Source organism: Rhea americana, unplaced genomic scaffold, assembly GCF_003343005.1.
Source record: "Rhea americana isolate MKP2758 unplaced genomic scaffold, rheAme1 scaffold_28, whole genome shotgun sequence".
NCBI lineage: Eukaryota > Metazoa > Chordata > Aves > Rheiformes > Rheidae > Rhea > Rhea americana.
In genome coordinates, this window is record NW_028186401.1 from 4055507 (window position 1) to 4073269 (window position 17763).

At 47.5% G+C, this 17763-nt stretch overlaps 1 protein-coding gene across 2 annotated transcripts in view; it reads right to left on the reverse strand.

The window, feature by feature from the left end:
- Window positions 1-17763, reverse strand: part of ST8SIA2 (ST8 alpha-N-acetyl-neuraminide alpha-2,8-sialyltransferase 2) — a 32657-nt gene that overhangs the window by 4389 nt on the left and 10505 nt on the right. For both annotated transcript variants that reach the window (XM_085308643.1, XM_085308642.1), the window contains exons 2-5: window positions 12190-12252; window positions 10065-10193; window positions 9199-9456; window positions 5360-5653 (exon numbers count right to left, since the gene is read on the reverse strand). In XM_085308643.1, coding sequence (XP_085164769.1) covers window positions 5360-5653; window positions 9199-9456; window positions 10065-10193; window positions 12190-12252 — 744 coding nt within the window. The remainder of the gene's footprint in view (window positions 1-5359; window positions 5654-9198; window positions 9457-10064; window positions 10194-12189; window positions 12253-17763) is intronic.

Consider the following 17763-nt stretch of genomic DNA (forward strand, 5'->3'; position numbering starts at 1 on the left):
AATCCATCACACTGACGAAATGAGTAAAATAAACCCAGATCAATGAAGAAATCAAAATTCAGCAGTATCAGCTACATTATTTAGTGATAAAAATTAGAATAGCTGAAATAATGCAACTTCAGGCCCTTTTAAAGCAGCTTATTCATAAAAGCGTGATATAAACACAAGCTGTTCTAGAGGTGCCAGTCCTTGACTGGCAGAAGGATGTTATCAGTCTGCCACAAATATCCTTCTCCCATTAATACTCCTGGAAAACACAGCTGCAAGGAATCAAGCGCGAGTCTCCAGAAGGCGGGCTGGATTTGCGCTGGCTCACGTGGACAGACCTTGCCCCATTTCCCGCACAGCGTCCTGCACGTGCTGGCTGCCGTACGAATAGAGATGAAACGCTGGCGTGCACGGAGCGAGCTGCTGTCCACCTGTCTGGCTTTTGCCAGTCCTACTCTGTCTGCGTATCTAGTTTCCTCTGTTATCTCCAAAAAAGGACGGAGCGCTACGTTATCAAATTTGTTGGCCGAGTGTAGCAACATGCCTCAACTACTCGAGGCCCCRTTCAGATCCCTGTTAACTCAGGCTCCAAAAGCTGCACCTGGATTTCAGGGCTGACCCTGGTCTCCGGGTGGAACAAAGTCCAAACTCCAGATCTACACCCAGACAGGACCCAAGTATGGAGAGCAGGAGCTGTAATGCCTGGATTGAGCCTGGTTTAAATAACCTGGCACAAACAAATTGATGTCGARGGGCTAAAGATCTGTCATAGATGAATAATTCCTTCCTTATCCAGATCTTGACTTCAGCACTATCCTTTGAAATACACATGGTATTTAATACACATAAAGTAAAAATTTTCCAAACATTAAGAAAGTAAAAGTAACAGTAACAGAGCAGTAAGAAAGKGAAAGTAACTGGGAAGAAGCTTACACTCTCTCTTTCTCCTCTTCCTGCTATGCCTCTCCTCCTTTTTACAAAAGCCTAAATCTTCTTTCTGATTAACTGGAACAAACTGTCTGGACTGGTAATTAATTATCTTCAGTGTGCAAATACCATGGCTGCATACACCACTTCAGTGGCACCGCATACAATAATCTTCAGCCAAAAGTAATCCCCCAAATGCTGGAAGAGATAYGTCATGGAGCTGCCCAAGCCGACTCCGTCTCCAGGTGCTGAGGGAGCAAAGATGAGCTGGGAGGGGGTAGGCTGCGAAGGGCTTTGAAACAGAAGACAAGCAGCTTCAGTAGGAGGCCCTCCCTGGGTGGGAGGACCCAGGGAGACATTGCAGGCAGAGATGAAGCCACTTTACGCCCCACTGCTCTCCGCTTCTGAGGACGTCTGCAAGCACAGCCTGCACGGGGCTCCCGTTGCCCTGCGGTGCCGTTGGCCATCAGGGCCCCGCTGCGCTACGCCAGCTACAAACTCTGAGCATGGCGATCGCTGTCCCAAAAGTGCACGTAAACTGTCACTGCTATTTGGATGTTAAACCTAATAGAAGACCTAGCCAAAGAGCTGTAAGATTTATTGATTTTTTTTTTTTAAGAAGCTCTTAATAAAGTCTTATGGGATTAGAATTTGTTCCTGCCAAGAGACTCTTGTGATGGACATAGCAAAAAAAACCACTAGACTAGATTATATAAGGAACCAAAATGCTTTCATGAATTCTCTACAAGGAACGATATCAAAACCTCCAGACAATTATCTTCCTCTGCTTCCCGCATTTCATGTTATTTCTCTAACAAAAGCCGCTTGGCAATAGGGATTACAAGGCTTTYTGGAGGCAGTAACAGATGACTTATAAGGGGCTTGCTTGCTTTCCAGCCAGGGAGACAAACACTCGGTTCCACTCTCCACTTGCCAGATGAATTGCTCAGGAGACATTTTATAGACTCGCTCAGAAGTGAGTCACGCACTCCAGAAACGCACGGCACTAGCATCGTCTTTGAAAGCTGGCTCCGTACTCGAGCAGAGCTTTTCTCCTCCGCCTGAGGTAGCGATTCCATTTCATGGCTTTGACGGTTTCCTTCTGAGCTCCTCCATCAACGCATTTACAGCCCTCTCCCCTCCTGGCAGCGAGAGAGTAGAGCTGGTGAGTATAACTGCATAAAAAGAGCATCTGTCCTATTCCACAGATTAGTCAGAATCATCAACACTAAGGCTATCAGCAAACATTTAAGGCACCCTCATAGCTAAGAAGATGATATCTCAGCTGATGTTGAGAAGGACAACAAAATCAAATTATTTTCGCTTATTGTACCAATGCACACTCTACAAGTGCCCCAAATGCCCTGCCAATTTTAGGTAGAAACGTTCAATTACCACTGATATGCAGCCTGTTCTAGGTGGAAAGCAGAGCTCTTTGTCAGTGCAGCATAATAAATACAGTGGTTCAAGAAGGAGTCAAGAATTCAAGAATGTGTTTCACCGGAACTGAAGGAAGCAGCAAAAAGGCAAAGCGTTTGTAGCTGAATTGAGGTTGAGGTCTTGAATTGAGGTCTTAAACACGTAAGAGTGTTGGCTGAAAGACTTCCCTCCTTTCTTTGTGATTTCCAAATCAAATTAGGATAGATTATAAACCAATGGTAGTTTTATCCAGAGAGGACAGAAAGAACAACTTTGCAAATGCAGTCCACTGTAGAACAGAAGGATGTTCTGTGTTTTTGCATTATTTATTGTTRTATGCTACATGCCACAAAATGTGTTCATTTCACAAATCTCAGACTCATCATCAGGTCACAGACCTGCTGCAAACTGGCATGTTGCATAGAAAGAGCAGGAGAGAAGGAAGTTGCCGGAGCCTATATCCATGTAACATCAGGGAATCCATCAAGCAAAAATACCTGGAAGATCCTAGGAATTAGAGTGCACTACAAAGGATACATAAACAAGCTCCTAGTAATTCCTGTCAGCTTGGCCTGAGGAAAGATTCCTTCCTCACTTCAAACTACATCACGTGAATTACCCTGAGCTCATGGTCAAGACAAACCCAGAGGAATTTCCTATCCAGCACTAAGAGCATCAGCACATGCTGCTCTCAGGCTGCGGCCAGTTCATGAGATACTTCCTGAAGCACTGTTAAATCCATCCCAGAGCCCAAACCTGAGGAAGCCCCACCAGGGGCTTAATATTAAACGTGGTCTCCCCCCAGCACAACCCTTTGCTCCTCAGCCCTGCAGGGCCCTCCTGCAGGCTCCTTGGCCAGGCCATGGCTCCAGGGCAGGCCTTTGAAGTGCTGCTATTATTTCTGGCTATCTGAGGGTGCTGCAGAGCTTTAATTATAATAATGGTTAATCAGTAGGCATTCTTGTTCTCCTGCTGCTGAGCTGATAAGCATGAGAGGGGGGAGCAGGAGGGCAGGTCAGGCAGTAGCTTCCTCGGCTTGGAGGGCAGCCCCTGATGAGGATTAGTACTGGCTTCAGTGCCTGTAATTGAATTACCTCTGCTCAGTACCAGCTGCTTGCTCTCTCCGTCTTACACTGCTTTGCTCAGTGCACCCATGACTCATTTTCCCCACTCCACTGGGCCCACAACAYGGCAACTAGCTCAAAGAAAGAACAGGACCAGAGGCCTCAGMTGTTGCTCAGATGACGTAGCTGGARTATATCATCAGTATCAACCAGCATCCAACCATGCACCAGCACCACACTGTGCACCACCACTTGCACCCTGGACACCCACCAACACGGGCCGGTTTCGCTCGCTTGCTGGCCTGGTCCCCAGTGGCCTTTCAGAAGCCTGAGCAAGAGATTTGTTCTTTGCAGATGATTCCATTAGACCCTCCGTTGTCATTAGCACGCACAAAGGGAAGACACAGCTCCGAGCCACGGGGGACAGCGGTGCACCACCCCCCACACGGAGAGACAGCACTGAAGTCCCGAGTGCTCCACATCCCCCATGCACAAACAGCATCGCCAGCAACTGCTGCTGGTGGCTCCAGCACCACCCTGTGGGAGCTGCACGAGGGAGAAACCCTGTGCCAGGCAGCCCCCTCTGAGGCCAGATGAGCCTCCACTGGGCTCGTTTTCATGCCAAAGACTCATCTGGACTGCAGTGTTGCCCACACTCCTTTCAGCAATACAGGAGGGTGCCACAGGTTAGAGGTTAAGATCTTCTACTAAACTGCCAGAGGAATCCTCCTCTCCTTCCTCAGAGAAAAACAGCGTCCTGCCCCTGCCAGTCTCTCTGCAAAGCTTTCTGCAGGAAGTTTTTGGCACACCAAATTGTTGCCAGCACAGGATTARCAGCCTGTTGATTTAAAGTGCTTATTACAAGAGCTTAATTCTATTTTGACAGATGAAAGTAACTCAATTACAGCTAGAAATAGCTCAGAATTGGGGTTATTTTTTTTCTCCCTTGTATGAGTTGTGGGATCAGCTCCTTCCCTCTTTGTACCTCAAAGCCAGCGTTCTCCCGTGACATGCCTTGCAGGCTCAGGGAACTCTCAAACGCAATGGGAGGACGCAGCTATTGTCACCTGTTACTGTTCTGCCTGTGATCCCACCTCAGCACTGGAGCCCTCCGTTCCCTCCCAGCTTGCTGAGGTGGCTACGCGTAAAGCTGCATTTCACACAGCTACCTCATCTCCAGTCCACACACATCAAAGCCTTATCCCTGCAGCTCTCATTCTTTTACACTCCCCCCAGCACATTCCCCTCTGCCCTACCACACATGGGYCTTCCACATAGTTAACATCGCAATGAGAAAGCAGAAAAATGCCTTCTTCCCCTCCCAATAAATCCACTTGCCACACCTGAACCTATTTACCTGATTAGCAAGACCAGTGCCTGAGTACACCTGRCGGTCACCTCCCTGTCTGGGCCCCTTGTTTAAGATTAGCAGTGTAATTACCACTGTGGTAGCACGTAGGCTACTAGCCAACACTCCTCAGTCCTCTACCACTGCTGAGCTGTCCAGGCTTCAAAGAGCTTGCTGACGTAGGAAGCTGTGTGAAACCCACACACATGACTCAAACACAAGGTGACAAACTTTGTCTCTAGCTCAGCTAATCAGCACACACAGATTCCTGCAAGGAAAGCCTCAGCTGTAGGTTTGGAAGTTGTCATGGTCTGAAATTCAGGCTTACAACCAACAAGGCATTGACAGACTTAGGAGCTGGGAACATTAGTGAAAGGTTTCCTGGCTCACTGTATTTCATATCTAAAAGACTTCATGTTCAAAGGGCAGAGCAAGGCCTTGCTTGCAAGGTAGTCTCCAGTTCTTGTCTAGGGACCAGCCTTTGCCCATGGAGTCTTCCTCACGGGCTGCAGAAAGAAACAGCTTGTGACATTTGCCTCCAGCACAACCCCCTTGCTTTCTTGCTCAAGAAGCTGGTGAAATCCTGGCTATGAGCATATAGAAATGCTCTCACCCTCGGACAGCGTGCAGCAGGCGCAATGAGGGGTAAGCAGTCCTGACATTGATGTGGTGTTTCAGGATGAGCTCGTTCACCCACTCCACTCGTTCCTTGCCCCCCTTGGCCATGAAGGCTGGGATCCAGAGGATGCTGCCGTTGAGACTGTGGAGGCGCTGCAGCAGCTTCTCTCGCCAAGTCTCATTCACCAGGTCCTCGAAGGCCCGCTGGATGACTGAAGGGTTCATAGTCACCAGGTCTGTCTTCATGCCCACGTCCTGTGAGTACTCCTGGACAGGRGCCAGATTGCACCTACAAGGGGAAACACTGATTAACCCTTTAAAATGGACTTCAGAGRGGGCAACAGTAAACATTAGGGGTGTTTGACACCAAAAGCTGAGGCTGACAAAAGGTATGTGCCCTGTTGCTTGGAGAGTGACACCTCTGCATAGCACCTGCAGAGCATCCCTGCAGAGCCCAGGCAGCAGCTAGGAGAGTTCTCCTTCACATCCCCTGTGGCTCGCTGCAGATCTGGCCAGGCTCATCTGCTCACTGGGCAGCCATCACCTAGCTGTGTGCCATCTCCCACCCTGAGCACAGCTCACACATGGACTGTGCRGACAGCTGACCTTCAGAATGGGTTTGGGCCTGGGCTGATCTGTGTGGTTAAGCACTCCCAGAGCTGTGGGCCAGTCCCTTAGGCCATGGGCTCTCTGCACAGGGACAATGACAACCCAGAACCACCACGAACATCTGCAGTGTCCAGAAAATTACTAAGATGGAAGAACCAAAGTATTAGGAATGGTCATTGATTCCTCAACACAAAATTCCTTTTGATTATCACTCCTTGGGCAAATGCACAACAAAGACATTAAGGAAGCTCATGCTTTGCTCCATATCCCCAGACCCTGCCTGGCAGCCCCAGAAAAGGTGCTTCATGCATGGTTTCTTGGCGGGGCCACTAAGAACAGAGGCAGTGATCATGAAGGAGGAGGAGAAAGAAGTCTTTGCAGYGAATTAGAAGAGCTCTGATTTGGTAACGATGAGCCATCTTAAGGTCAAGGTCATCATTCCTCAATGTGCCAGCATAGGCGTGTGTAGGTCTCTGCAGCAGTACTTATGAAGTATGTAATTTTGGTGTATAGTGAGTGGGTTTATATGGATCTGTATCTCTACCAGTGCAGAATTAAAAAATAGCACATTGCAACAAGCCTCCTGTGTTTGCTTTCCCCACACAAGGAAAATGCTCGCCACTGTAAATGTCTATTTTTGCCTCAGAGYAGCAGGATAGCAAGTGCTGCGGGATTAGACTTGGAGCCCTCTGTGTTCACCCAGGTGGCCCTGGTGTCACACACAGCACAGAGGGTTAGGAGAAACCTCCACCGGATGGACAAGGGGGCTTCAGGAAGGTGCCACCAGCTGAAACAGACAGGTCCCAGTTGCTTCTTTTAGCAGGTTCCCAGTTGTCGCAGCTGAATCTGACTGACCACAGAAGACAGGGTTAAGGCCCTGTGTGCGAGCCAAGGGYCTCTGCCCATCTGCAGCAGGTCCATGGCTGCTCTGTAACATGCAGAGAGCTGCTAAAATTGCAAGGATTAGAGAYATCTGGTAAGAGCACTGCCTCCTTTCTCTCCAGGAGTGACAACGCAGCTCCTGCAGTCCTTAATTTTAGCCCTGCTGGGGAAATACTACCTTAAGTCCCTTTCCCCCCACCGGTGACTCCCGGCTAACAGCAGACCTTGCGGCACCGGCAGCACTAATGATACCAGCAGGAGCAGGGTGCCAGGGCTATCAGTGATTGTGGCCTCCATGGGGTTGGGCTGTTTGGAGACCGTGACCTTCAAAAATCTCTTTCTGTGGTTTAATTGGTGCCTTCTCTTGGGCTGTGCACATGGATATGGGCATGCACACCGCCTCCCGTGCACGCTCTGCCTGCTCCTGGGCTACAAGCTCTCATGCCACGCGGGGTCCCTGTCGCAGGCTGGCCCAGCGGGGGACAAAAAGCCGAGGGGGCTTCGGCAGAAATTGCCAACAAATTGCTCTCGTTATATGATGGTTTCCTACTGCTCCTCAAGGCGGGATGTKAGGCACTGTTTCTTCCTCTGGTTGATTGGGGGCCAAGTAATTATGTCAAGCCRTGGCCAGGCTGCGCAGCCGGGGCGGGGAGCAGGGCACACTGCGAACTGCTGATAGATGCTCCAGCAACATGTTAAAAATTGGAGGGTACTTGCATGTTTGTACACTGCATGCTTTCCTGTGGTGTTTTACAGTGAAATTACAGTATTTAACAAGTAGGATGGCATCCTAACCATCTGTCTTGATAATCAGCCATTACTGCTATTTTCCCTGTTTACAGATGGGGAAACTGAGGGAACGGTATAAAGAATATCCACCTACTAACACCTGGGACCCTGGAGCCTTTCTAATCTTTGCTGCATGAGTAAAAATCACTGAAAATAAACAGTGGATCTGAAGAGTAATGATGTATCCTGGGACACAGAAGCCATCRCTGGTCATCACCAGCCCTGCTGAAAAGGCTGCACAGAACAACCCTTCCTCAGGCAGATGCAGTTGGAAGGGGAGGATCAGATAATCCACGCTGGAAAGAGAGCATGCAAGCTAACATGTGCACTAGTATACGCGGCTAGAGAGAAGTCACTCAAAACCCCACTCCTACTCTGTGTTATATCAAGTAAAGCTTTTTCCCTGGGACTTCGCTGCCTAACACAAAGCCTGGACTTTGCCAGAACTGCGATAAGCTACATTTTCCTTTACTCGCTTTTGTTATACTTAACAATACATACTATAAGGGAACCATCCCCAAAGGGCTGGATGGAGCTGCTAACAGCCAGGCAGGCTGGAAGAGTTGGGTTTGACCGGAGGGCAGGGGTGATATTATCCTCATTCACACGTCGCACAGGGGGCTGCTTTTGTGAGCCTGATGGATTGGTCTGTCTTCGTAATAGACTTGCCAGAAAGCAAATGTCGGCACATACATAAATCATCAGTTGCCTCCTCCAGCCCCTCAGCTAACAGATTTACAGGGGCGTCAGGGACGGGATGGCTGGTACGCTCCTCCTCTCTCCTTTAAGTGTCTTCCCTGGTGAATTCAGCACGTGCCCAGGAGGAGGGCAGRCTCTGGCAGTACGTTTGCGGGAACATCGGCCCTGGGAGCCAAGTGATGGTGGGGAGCGTTAGGCTGGAGAATGCAGCGAGCGCTGTGCCAGAGCACCACGTGGGGCTGCCGATGCTCCTGGGGATGCAGAGGTGATGCAGGGAAGAGCTGAGCTTGCATCCATGGGAGAGTCCAGGGCCAGGTTAGTTTGCTAGAGGGCAAGCATATAGGAAAACAGAGGGAGTGCTTGTGGCCTGGGGGGAGCCGGGAGGTAACGAAGCACTGGGGGGCTAACGCTGCACTGTGAAAAGATGTTTGCAAGGATGCAGGTATTTGCAAGGACACAGTGAGCACTTGGTGTTSAGTGTGGGTGGAAGAGTTGGCATGGGTGGACTTCATACATGTGGGTAGAGGGCTTCAATGCTGAGCTAGGTCAGGCTGTCCTCCAGTCCCCTTTGCAGCRGTGCTGGGTGAGTGGATCAGTGTTTTAGCCCTTTTCCACCTCTCTGATCCCACAAAATACCCTCTCCACATGCTGCCACTTTTCAGGCCTATATTTTATTCCCTGACATGGCTCCTAGACTTGCAATGAGCAATGGCAACGGCTAGTGAGTGAGGGAAGAACAAAAATCTTCTCAAACCGTGCCCTGGGGGCCGTGAGCGGTGGCGTGTGTCTGCAGCGGTCTGCACTCTTTGTGAGGGCCCAGGGTARCCCCGTTGGGTGGCAGAACACGGTCCCTACCTTATCACAAAGCTGTGTGCGTCGATCTCGGGGCCACAGCCGCTGTGGAGCAGGACCCCTGAGTTGCCCACGATGGCACAGGATGGGAACTGCTTGCCCTTCAGGGGCGACGTGCGGGGCAGCAGCTCGTAGAGGTTCTGGGAGACGTTCATGGTGCTGTCCCTGTCAAAGACGTAGTGGATGACATCCCCAGGCTTCAGCGTCCCCTTCAGCACCGAAATATCCTTCTCTGCATCCAGGAACTTCAAGATCTGTTTCCTGAGGACAGGAATGAAAACAGCCCCTTCAGGTCAGGTTCAGAGATAATTCATGATGTGGCTTCTACACAAGATGAACTAATTCCTCCTGCCTCTCCTTACTCCCTATCTTGGCAGCAGAGAGGCCGATCGCAAAGCAGACTGAAGCCCAGGAATGGCTTCTGGGAGCCTATTTCCTGCAGGGATGTGAAAATGCCCCTCCCAATGTAGGCTGGGAAAAGATCTCCATCTTAATGCTACCCCTTCCTCATGCACCCCTTTCCAGGCACACCAGCATGGCTGGTCATGGCTGGTCAGCAAGGGTCATTGATTCGCCTCCCAGGCAGTGGGTTTCCAYCCCCCCATCAGACAAACCGGCATCGTGCACTCACTCCACTTGGCCTGGAAACTGGGGGCTCAAGTGCTTCTCGCTTTGCTAGTGCAAGGCCAGCTGGTTCAGCTGGGAATTCATTTCCAGGCGATCATTTACAGATATGAAGTCTAGCTCAGCAGGCGATAAACTTTTTATTTCTTTTTTGACTTCTTTAGATGATATACAGAGGCAATTTGCCAGCTTGCACTGGAGAGGACCAAATCTGTCTCTTGTCCTATATAGGTAATTACCAGTACCTGATCTTCAAAGAGAGTGTCTGGTTGTGGCTCCATTTGGACGAGGCTGGTTTAATGTTGTGCTTAATGCTTTCATTACTTCTGTCAACAACAGCTGGAGACGAAGAATCATTTATTACTACTTCAGCTCTAGAGAACGGAAAGACAGAGGGAGAGAGACAGGATCCGTTAGCATCCCAATGGCATTTCTAATCACTCTCTTCGGCTGTGGCTGCTGRAACTCAAACTTCATCAGAAAAGTAAAATTGTAGTTATTACCTGAACAAAGAAAGAAAGCCTATTCATATTCTGCTACCCTTAAGCACACACAAACCCTTAAATACCTGCTCTCTTCCACAAACACAGACTTACAGCCAGACATAGGTTTACACAAAACACAGTCTTAAATATCTAAATGTGAAACGCACGCATGCAAAAACACATGCAGACTCTGCAAAGAGAGATTTGCACATGTACGCTCACAAACAAAACACCACGAAGCCCCACAGAGACCCAAATTCACTGACAGCTTTGATAGGCAGAAAATAGCTGCCACCCTGCTCCCGTGTGGTCCCACCCACACACCCCAGCGCAGATCCACCCGCGCAGCTCCCCAAGTGGGTTAAAAAACCTCGACTCCACCCAAAGGAGAGATGACTTCAGCTGAGCTACTGGCTGCTGTTTGTGAGATTGGGTCCCATCTACAAGCACCYTGTAACGAACAAGCAGGAGATCGGCTCTCTGATAACTTTTTCCCGTTTAGAAGAGAAAAACAGGATTTCGTYGTCTCTGTTGTCTGCTCCAGGCCCAGCAATGATCGGGGGAACGAAGAGCACTCAGACACTTTCATGCTGCTGCTTGGAGATGATTGCTGGGAGATCCCAGGTTGTAATCCCCGCTCTAGGAAGCAAATAAGCCCCAGCACTTCAATGCAATTTACATCAAATGGCATAAATTACGGGAGCCTCTGAATATTTCATTTCAGCCAGCCGCCCTCCAAAGAGAATACCCAAGCATTTCATCAAGAAGCAGCGCATGTGTCTGCATCCCCAAAAAACCTTCACACTCCAGAGCACTCCGAAAAACACACAGCCAAAGCAATTGCTGTCAGCTAAAGGGAATCTCCCTCTGCAGTGCAAAGGGCCTTTTGCACCTGGGGAACGGTTTGTAAATAAATAGATTTACAAGCGGCATGTAAACCCCATGAAGGCAAAAGAGCTAGAGGGGACACGAAGAGAAGAAGCGGGGAGACAGGGCCCGCGGTGTCGATCCTGGACACTGCGCCCAGGCGGGCTGGGCGCCCGTGAGCTCGGGCTTTCCTGACAACAGTTTGGGGCTCGCACTACGTCGTGTTTTAGAAAGGAAAGGAGATGTATTTATAAATGCCTGCTGCCGGCATCCTCGCGTGGGTTTTTATGTACAAAATGCCAATGTAACTTCTCCAGGGGCTGCCAGTTGAGGTCGTTACCAGTTTTGCATTTTGCCATTTAATCTGTGTCTTGCAAGCTTATTTATAAGGTTTCAAAAATCCTAAAGGAATAGGGTAAAAAAACTCCTTTCGAATAACTATGATTTTTTTGGTTTTGTCCATGACATTTTCTGTGTTTGGATTATGTGTTGTGATGTCATCACAGAATGACATCACTTTTTTTTTTTTGGAGTAGTGTCACTAAGCTCTGAAAATGTATCACTTTGTAATCTTGGAATGACATGAAATAATTGTAAAAATAACACAGCAGGACACCAAATGAAGCTGTGACGCCATGAAATTGCTCTAAAATGGAGCAATGTTACTGAACTGAATTTTGATAAAACCGAAGTTCTGATGTCAGAGATCTCTCTTCTAACAGCACATAGTAAAACTACAAAAATGGCAACTCTATCACTGACTTATTTTCACAATAAGTAACTCGCTCTTCCCCATTYTCTCAGTCACAGCAACTTGCAGATCCTTGGTTATTTGTAAATGATTATTGCACTGTGCTGGGGAAAGGAGGGGGAGAAACGATTAAGAAAATGCAAAGCAGAAGTGAAAAGAAACAGATACATTTGCTAAATAAGAACAGCACTATCCACCGAAGAGGAGAAGCAGATTAATAGCTGCCTTACAGCAAAAACAAATGAACACAAAATCTAATTTACAAACCTATTAGATTTGCTATGTAAGCTGTTCACAGCTGATCTGATTGTACCTCTGCCTCCAGAACTCCTGCAAGACAAAGGAAATGCATTATTTATAAACGCAGCTCCTCTTTGCAAAGCGTTGTTCTCCAGTCAAGAGATCCGGGTCTGACGAGCTCCAAAYGGAGATAGGGCTGTGCCAGTTGCTCCACCTCATCCAGGATGGAGATGTCCTGACACCTGTGAAGGGCTTTTCACATCCTTCGTTAGTGGTACCCTACTGCGACCAYGAAATCATTCCAGCAAAAAGCTCCTAACCAGCCCAATTAATAATACCTGCACTCTCTAACCAGCCATCACAGACATCTGGTCCCAGTTGTCAAAGCAGCATGCAGCCTACAGGTTATGCATTAATGCATTAAATACATTTCTACTTGCTTTATAGGAATCAGGTGGTAGCAGTGTGTAGAAGATATATCTCTAGCTTACCAAGGGACTTCCCCTGTCCTTCTCAGGAGAGGACTGAGCTAAATGATCTGGACAGGATCTGTTTTTAGCTTGGGCTTTCAGTTGAGACTGACTAAAATCTCCATTTTATCCAAAACAAGCCACCTGCCTCCTGGGTGACTTGCAGGGACCTTGTCCTCACAGCGCAGCTTCTCCTGGCTCCCAGTCCAGGCCCAGTTCCAGTCCCCACAGAGCCTGTGAGCYGTTTCAGAAACAAGTGCCACTCGTATGACTTGCCAATCCTCAGTTAAAAGAAAAATAAATGCAAGTATTGGTCTGAATCTAGTCAGCCGTAGAGCCCATTTTTGCTCTAGCCTGCTGTTTTCAAAGGGGTCACAAAGAATCAGTCTCCCAGTCTCTGGTGATGTTGAGTGGAAGCTGGACTTCTAATTGGACACATTTTAATAGCCAGCGTTCTCACTGCTCTGTTTTATTGCCTYCATCGTACAGATACCTAAATGAACATGCTCATCAAGAGAAATGAATTCCTTTTCAGCAGAAATATTGTTATCTTGAAATATGTACTTTACTGGAAATGCATCTCAGGGGCCTGTTTTTCTACCAGTCCTGAAATACCATCCCAAATGCATGAGCCATAAACAAAAAGAAATATAGTGTGTGGACATTCGGTACCATCAAAAAGATTTTCAGACTTGGGGAATGTGATGCAAATTCCAGTTATTCTGAACTGAGCCCTCAGTACTACTAACACCAAACCCTTGGGAACCTGTGATGGTTCTCCTTKTCCTGACTCCTGTGGGAGACCATCTACTCTCAGCTTGGAGAGCTTTCTCCTCCAACAGTGTCTTCATTCCTGTGACAAACCTGAGAGTCAGTGTGCTGCTTCATTTTTTGGTGTATCAGGGGAACAGCGGGACTAGCTTATTCCTAAAGCCTACTGGCATTTAACAAGCCTCCGCTTTAATGGGGTTCGCCGGAGGGGGTGGGAGCTGGCTAGATTAGTGTGCAAACCACGCATCCTTTCAAACACATCTCCGAAAGAGCCTTCCAAATGGGATTCACACTCCTTCACACTTGCTGTAAGACAGATAGGGACTGGATTAAGGGCTTAGAAAAAGAAATGATGCTCCTTGAATAAGTGCTGGTTCACTCTCTCTGTGAAAGGAAAATCACAGAAATTATGAAGCAGAGAAGACCTGTTAGGTCCCACCTTGTCCATGTTTTGTGGCAGTGGCAGGACTGATCCTAGGCATCACAGCAAATTATTCAAATGTATTTATCCAATCTAGCTTTACATGCCCCAGGCAACAGGTCTGTGCATGTCTCTTTCTGAAATTAAGGCTAGTTTCAGGGGCTGGTGACGCTGAATGTGATGAAGACACGTCCAGCTGCTGTTCAAAGCAAATCTCTCAGCGCTCTCTCTTTCTGGAGGCTATGGGGAAAGGAGACAGGCTGCCTTGATCCCCTGCTGGCAGGTAGCAGAGCGGAGCAGCACATCAAGGGGCATCTGTTTTGTTTCACTGCAAAAGCAAAAAGTTTTCAAAATACTGTAACGCAAACGGAGCTGGGTATGCTGTCATGGGCAGCCTAAGCTCTACCTGCAGAGCTGGCAYGTTAATTCTAGCATCTTGTCCAGCTACCCGAGAGGGCAGTGAAATTCAGCCTTCCTCACTGAGTGGGTATATATTAGATTACTCCTTATTATGATGTGAAACAGCTACCCTATGTGAGCGTGGAGGGGAAAGCTCATCAGCAGAGAAGAAAGTAGGATGTGGCAAGCCAGCATCACGGCACTGAGCTCGCCTGCTCTGCTGTTCCCCTAACCCAGGCACGAGATATTCCAGCAACAAAGCAGGACTTTGTTCCACTTTACAGGTACTCAAAGCATCTCTGCAGCAAGAGGATTAAGATCATCACATATAGTCGGACAGACTGAYGCTGCTTCTCATGGCCTATCCCCCATCAGCTCTGCAGAGATGTCTCTCCAGTGGGAATGACCCCAGATCCTTCAGGACAGAGGGGCTAGTGATGGGCAGAAGCACGAACCACAGTCCTTCTCACAGATCCTTCTTGCTCATTTAACTCATGCCCACACCCATTGCACCAATATTCATGACCTTTTTTTTTTTTTTCTTTGTGGAGGTGGATCCAGTGCTCACAAATCTGGGGCAAAGCAACACTTGGCAGGCACTGAACCCATGCAAGGAGGCCACAGAGATACTTTCCCATCAACATCTGCCCCCAGCTTGGTGTTGTTTCAAATTAAGGTCAGAAAGGGGCCACACGAAGTATTCAAGCAAACTTTCACCTGCTAACAGTTCCACTGCTATTCTCCCTCCCTCCCACATGGTCCCTCTTACCAATTAGACCCCATCGAGGTGACACTGGTCACGGCCACCGCCGCAGGCCAGCGTCTGACACAGAGGATGAGGATGCTCTCAGCAGGCATCTGAGATGCTGGCAGGGCAACTGCTCCCTGTGCCAAGCTGGTGTCATGGCTTTCTCAGCCTGCCTCTGAGTCACAGATATTGCCTGTAGCTGGGGCATGATACTTGGCTGAAGGTCTCAGCTAGTCTAGTGAATCCTGAAATGCTCCCACGACATCGGCCTTTTGGCTTTTCTGTCCCACACTGCAGCCTTTGGACACTTCCCTACAATCTCCTTTTGCAAGTTAAACACAATGTATGCAAATATGATACCTTGGGGTATATTGCCCTGTCAGGCACCACCTTGCTCAGCCTCCAGTGGGTACCAGTCAGGCAAATCTGTTGCACAAAATACCTGTAGTTTAGCCAGGCATGATGTTTTCCAGAGGCTACTAAACTCATAATTACCCATACAGGCAAATAAATATCCCCATCCCACCTCTTCTCCCCTGCTTCAGAAGAGGAAAGCATTAAGAAATGGAAGGCAGTAATTAAGAGGAACAATTAAAAAAATAAAAATGTCACCCCTTTTTATTTTACCTCTGCTGACCTACAGTTCCAAATCTCTTGGCATCAAAAGGCAAAGACCAGCCTTGATTAAAATTGCACAGATAGGCATTGATTTTGAAAAGCTTCCTAGTGCTACATGATGTTTAGATTGAATTGCCTTATTAATCTAGTTGTTATCAGTCTGATTGTATAGCCAGCCCCACAAAGTGCCAACTTGCCTCCTAATCTCATTATTTACAAAACACTCTTCTTTTGACTTCTGTTGGGATGTTTTCCAGTGATAAGTCACATTTATATGTGCTAGTGCACAATATTTCTGGCTTATGCCCGTCTTTCTTATTTTTGCTTTAAGATTTTCAGGGTGAATTTGGACTATCTAAGATATTACATAGGYGAGAAAATTTTGTGCTCAGATGTCAAATGGCACTGATTCATATATCAGACAGATGAGAAAGAAAAATTATCTTGCGGTCTGGATCCAAATTCTCTCGAATAAATAATTTATGACAAATCAGTTACGTGGAGACTTTTTCATTCACAGTGAGTGGGCTTTTTAGGGTTTTTGGTCCTCTCTTCATTGCTCCCACTTCTTAAACGATTCTCTTAATTGTTGCTAGGTATAGTTTGGTCTTGCTTTGAGTTGTTTTGACACATGAAATCAAAGCTGCTTTGACTGAACAAGTAGGTCACACAGCCTCTTTGGGTGACTGGAACCCTAACAGCAAGTTTTACACATCTATATTCTCCAAATTACAAATTCAAAATGTGTTTTCCATGGATATTTTACAATATCCACCTCCAGTTCCCGCTTCTCCCAAGCATTTGTGGCAGAGAATACACAAGGGAAACAGGCACAAAATGCATGAGTGGTACCAATAAGGTAGCTGAAAATTTCAGCCCTATCTGACAGCCTGTGTTGCAGCATTTGTAGAGCCCATTTCTGGCAGAACAAAACCTCTGCCAGAGACTGCCTGCCTGACCTTGGGCAAGTCATGTTACCTAGGATCTCCTCTTCTCCCTCCTCCACTCCATAAAATAGAGATAATAGCTACACAATCCATTGGAGGATTGTTAAACTAAATTTATTCATTTGAATTCCTCAGAAAGAGAGTTCAGAGTGCCACAATTTTATCTGAGGAGTTCAAATGATTAACACCTACTAATTAAGTTTCACAACGTTCTTGTGAGGTAGGTACATTTTATTATCCTTGTTTTATGTCTGAGACAGTGGGGGTTAAGTGGCTTGGCCCATGACACCAAAAATGACAGCCTCACAAACCAGGATAGGAATTGGCACTATTGGCTTAAAACAGACTTGYCACTGTGAAAGTGCTGTTCACTTGCTGAGGTGCAAATACCCTCTTGGTGGGTGTGAGAGCARGATATACAGTGGGGAGGCCATGGGAACTGGTCTGAAAAGGTCTCACTGGCCTGGAAAACACATACAGCCATTGGGCTCCTGAAATAGCTGCAGCCTGTATTCATAAGACAGTCTATTGCTATAAAAAAAATCATGTTTATTTTGCTTTTTAAGCATTGCTGTGATGTAGTCCTCAAGATCAGAGTAAGTATTTTTTATCTAAAGAGCACACAAATATGATGCCAGGCCTGGCCAGAGACCGCTCTCCCAAAATCACTGCTCTCTCAGTACAGCAGCTATCTCAGAGACAGCTGCGTACGCAGGGGATGCGGGAAATGCAGAGCCTTGTGCGCTTACAGTCCCTCTGAAGGACATTGCTTCATGGCAAGTTAGACGTAGCCATTGTAACTAAATGAGCTTCGGAGAAAGGGATGAGCTGCCCAGTCACCTAAAATGAAATACAGATAACCCCCTTCCTCTGAAACTTGATACATATTTTTGCTTCTGCTTATGCTTACAATGATATATAATCCCATATGCATTCATTATCATAAGCCATACCTTGCAAAATCAGGGACTAGCCTGCACCTGCTTGCTGCCTTGTTATGGATGGGTTTGGATGCACTGACCATGCTATTAAGTGACTGACTTMATTTTGCTGACTAAGAGCAGCATAGTCATTAAGCTAAGCCACAACGCTCCTTTAGTCCTCAAAGAGGCCTTTGAGGTCAGGATTCACTGAGACCAGCGCTGTGAAATTTGGATTGGKATACAGGTTTCAATCCTCCCTCTTCTTCTCTGAAATTCGAGGTTTGTGCTGAGATATGCAGAATAA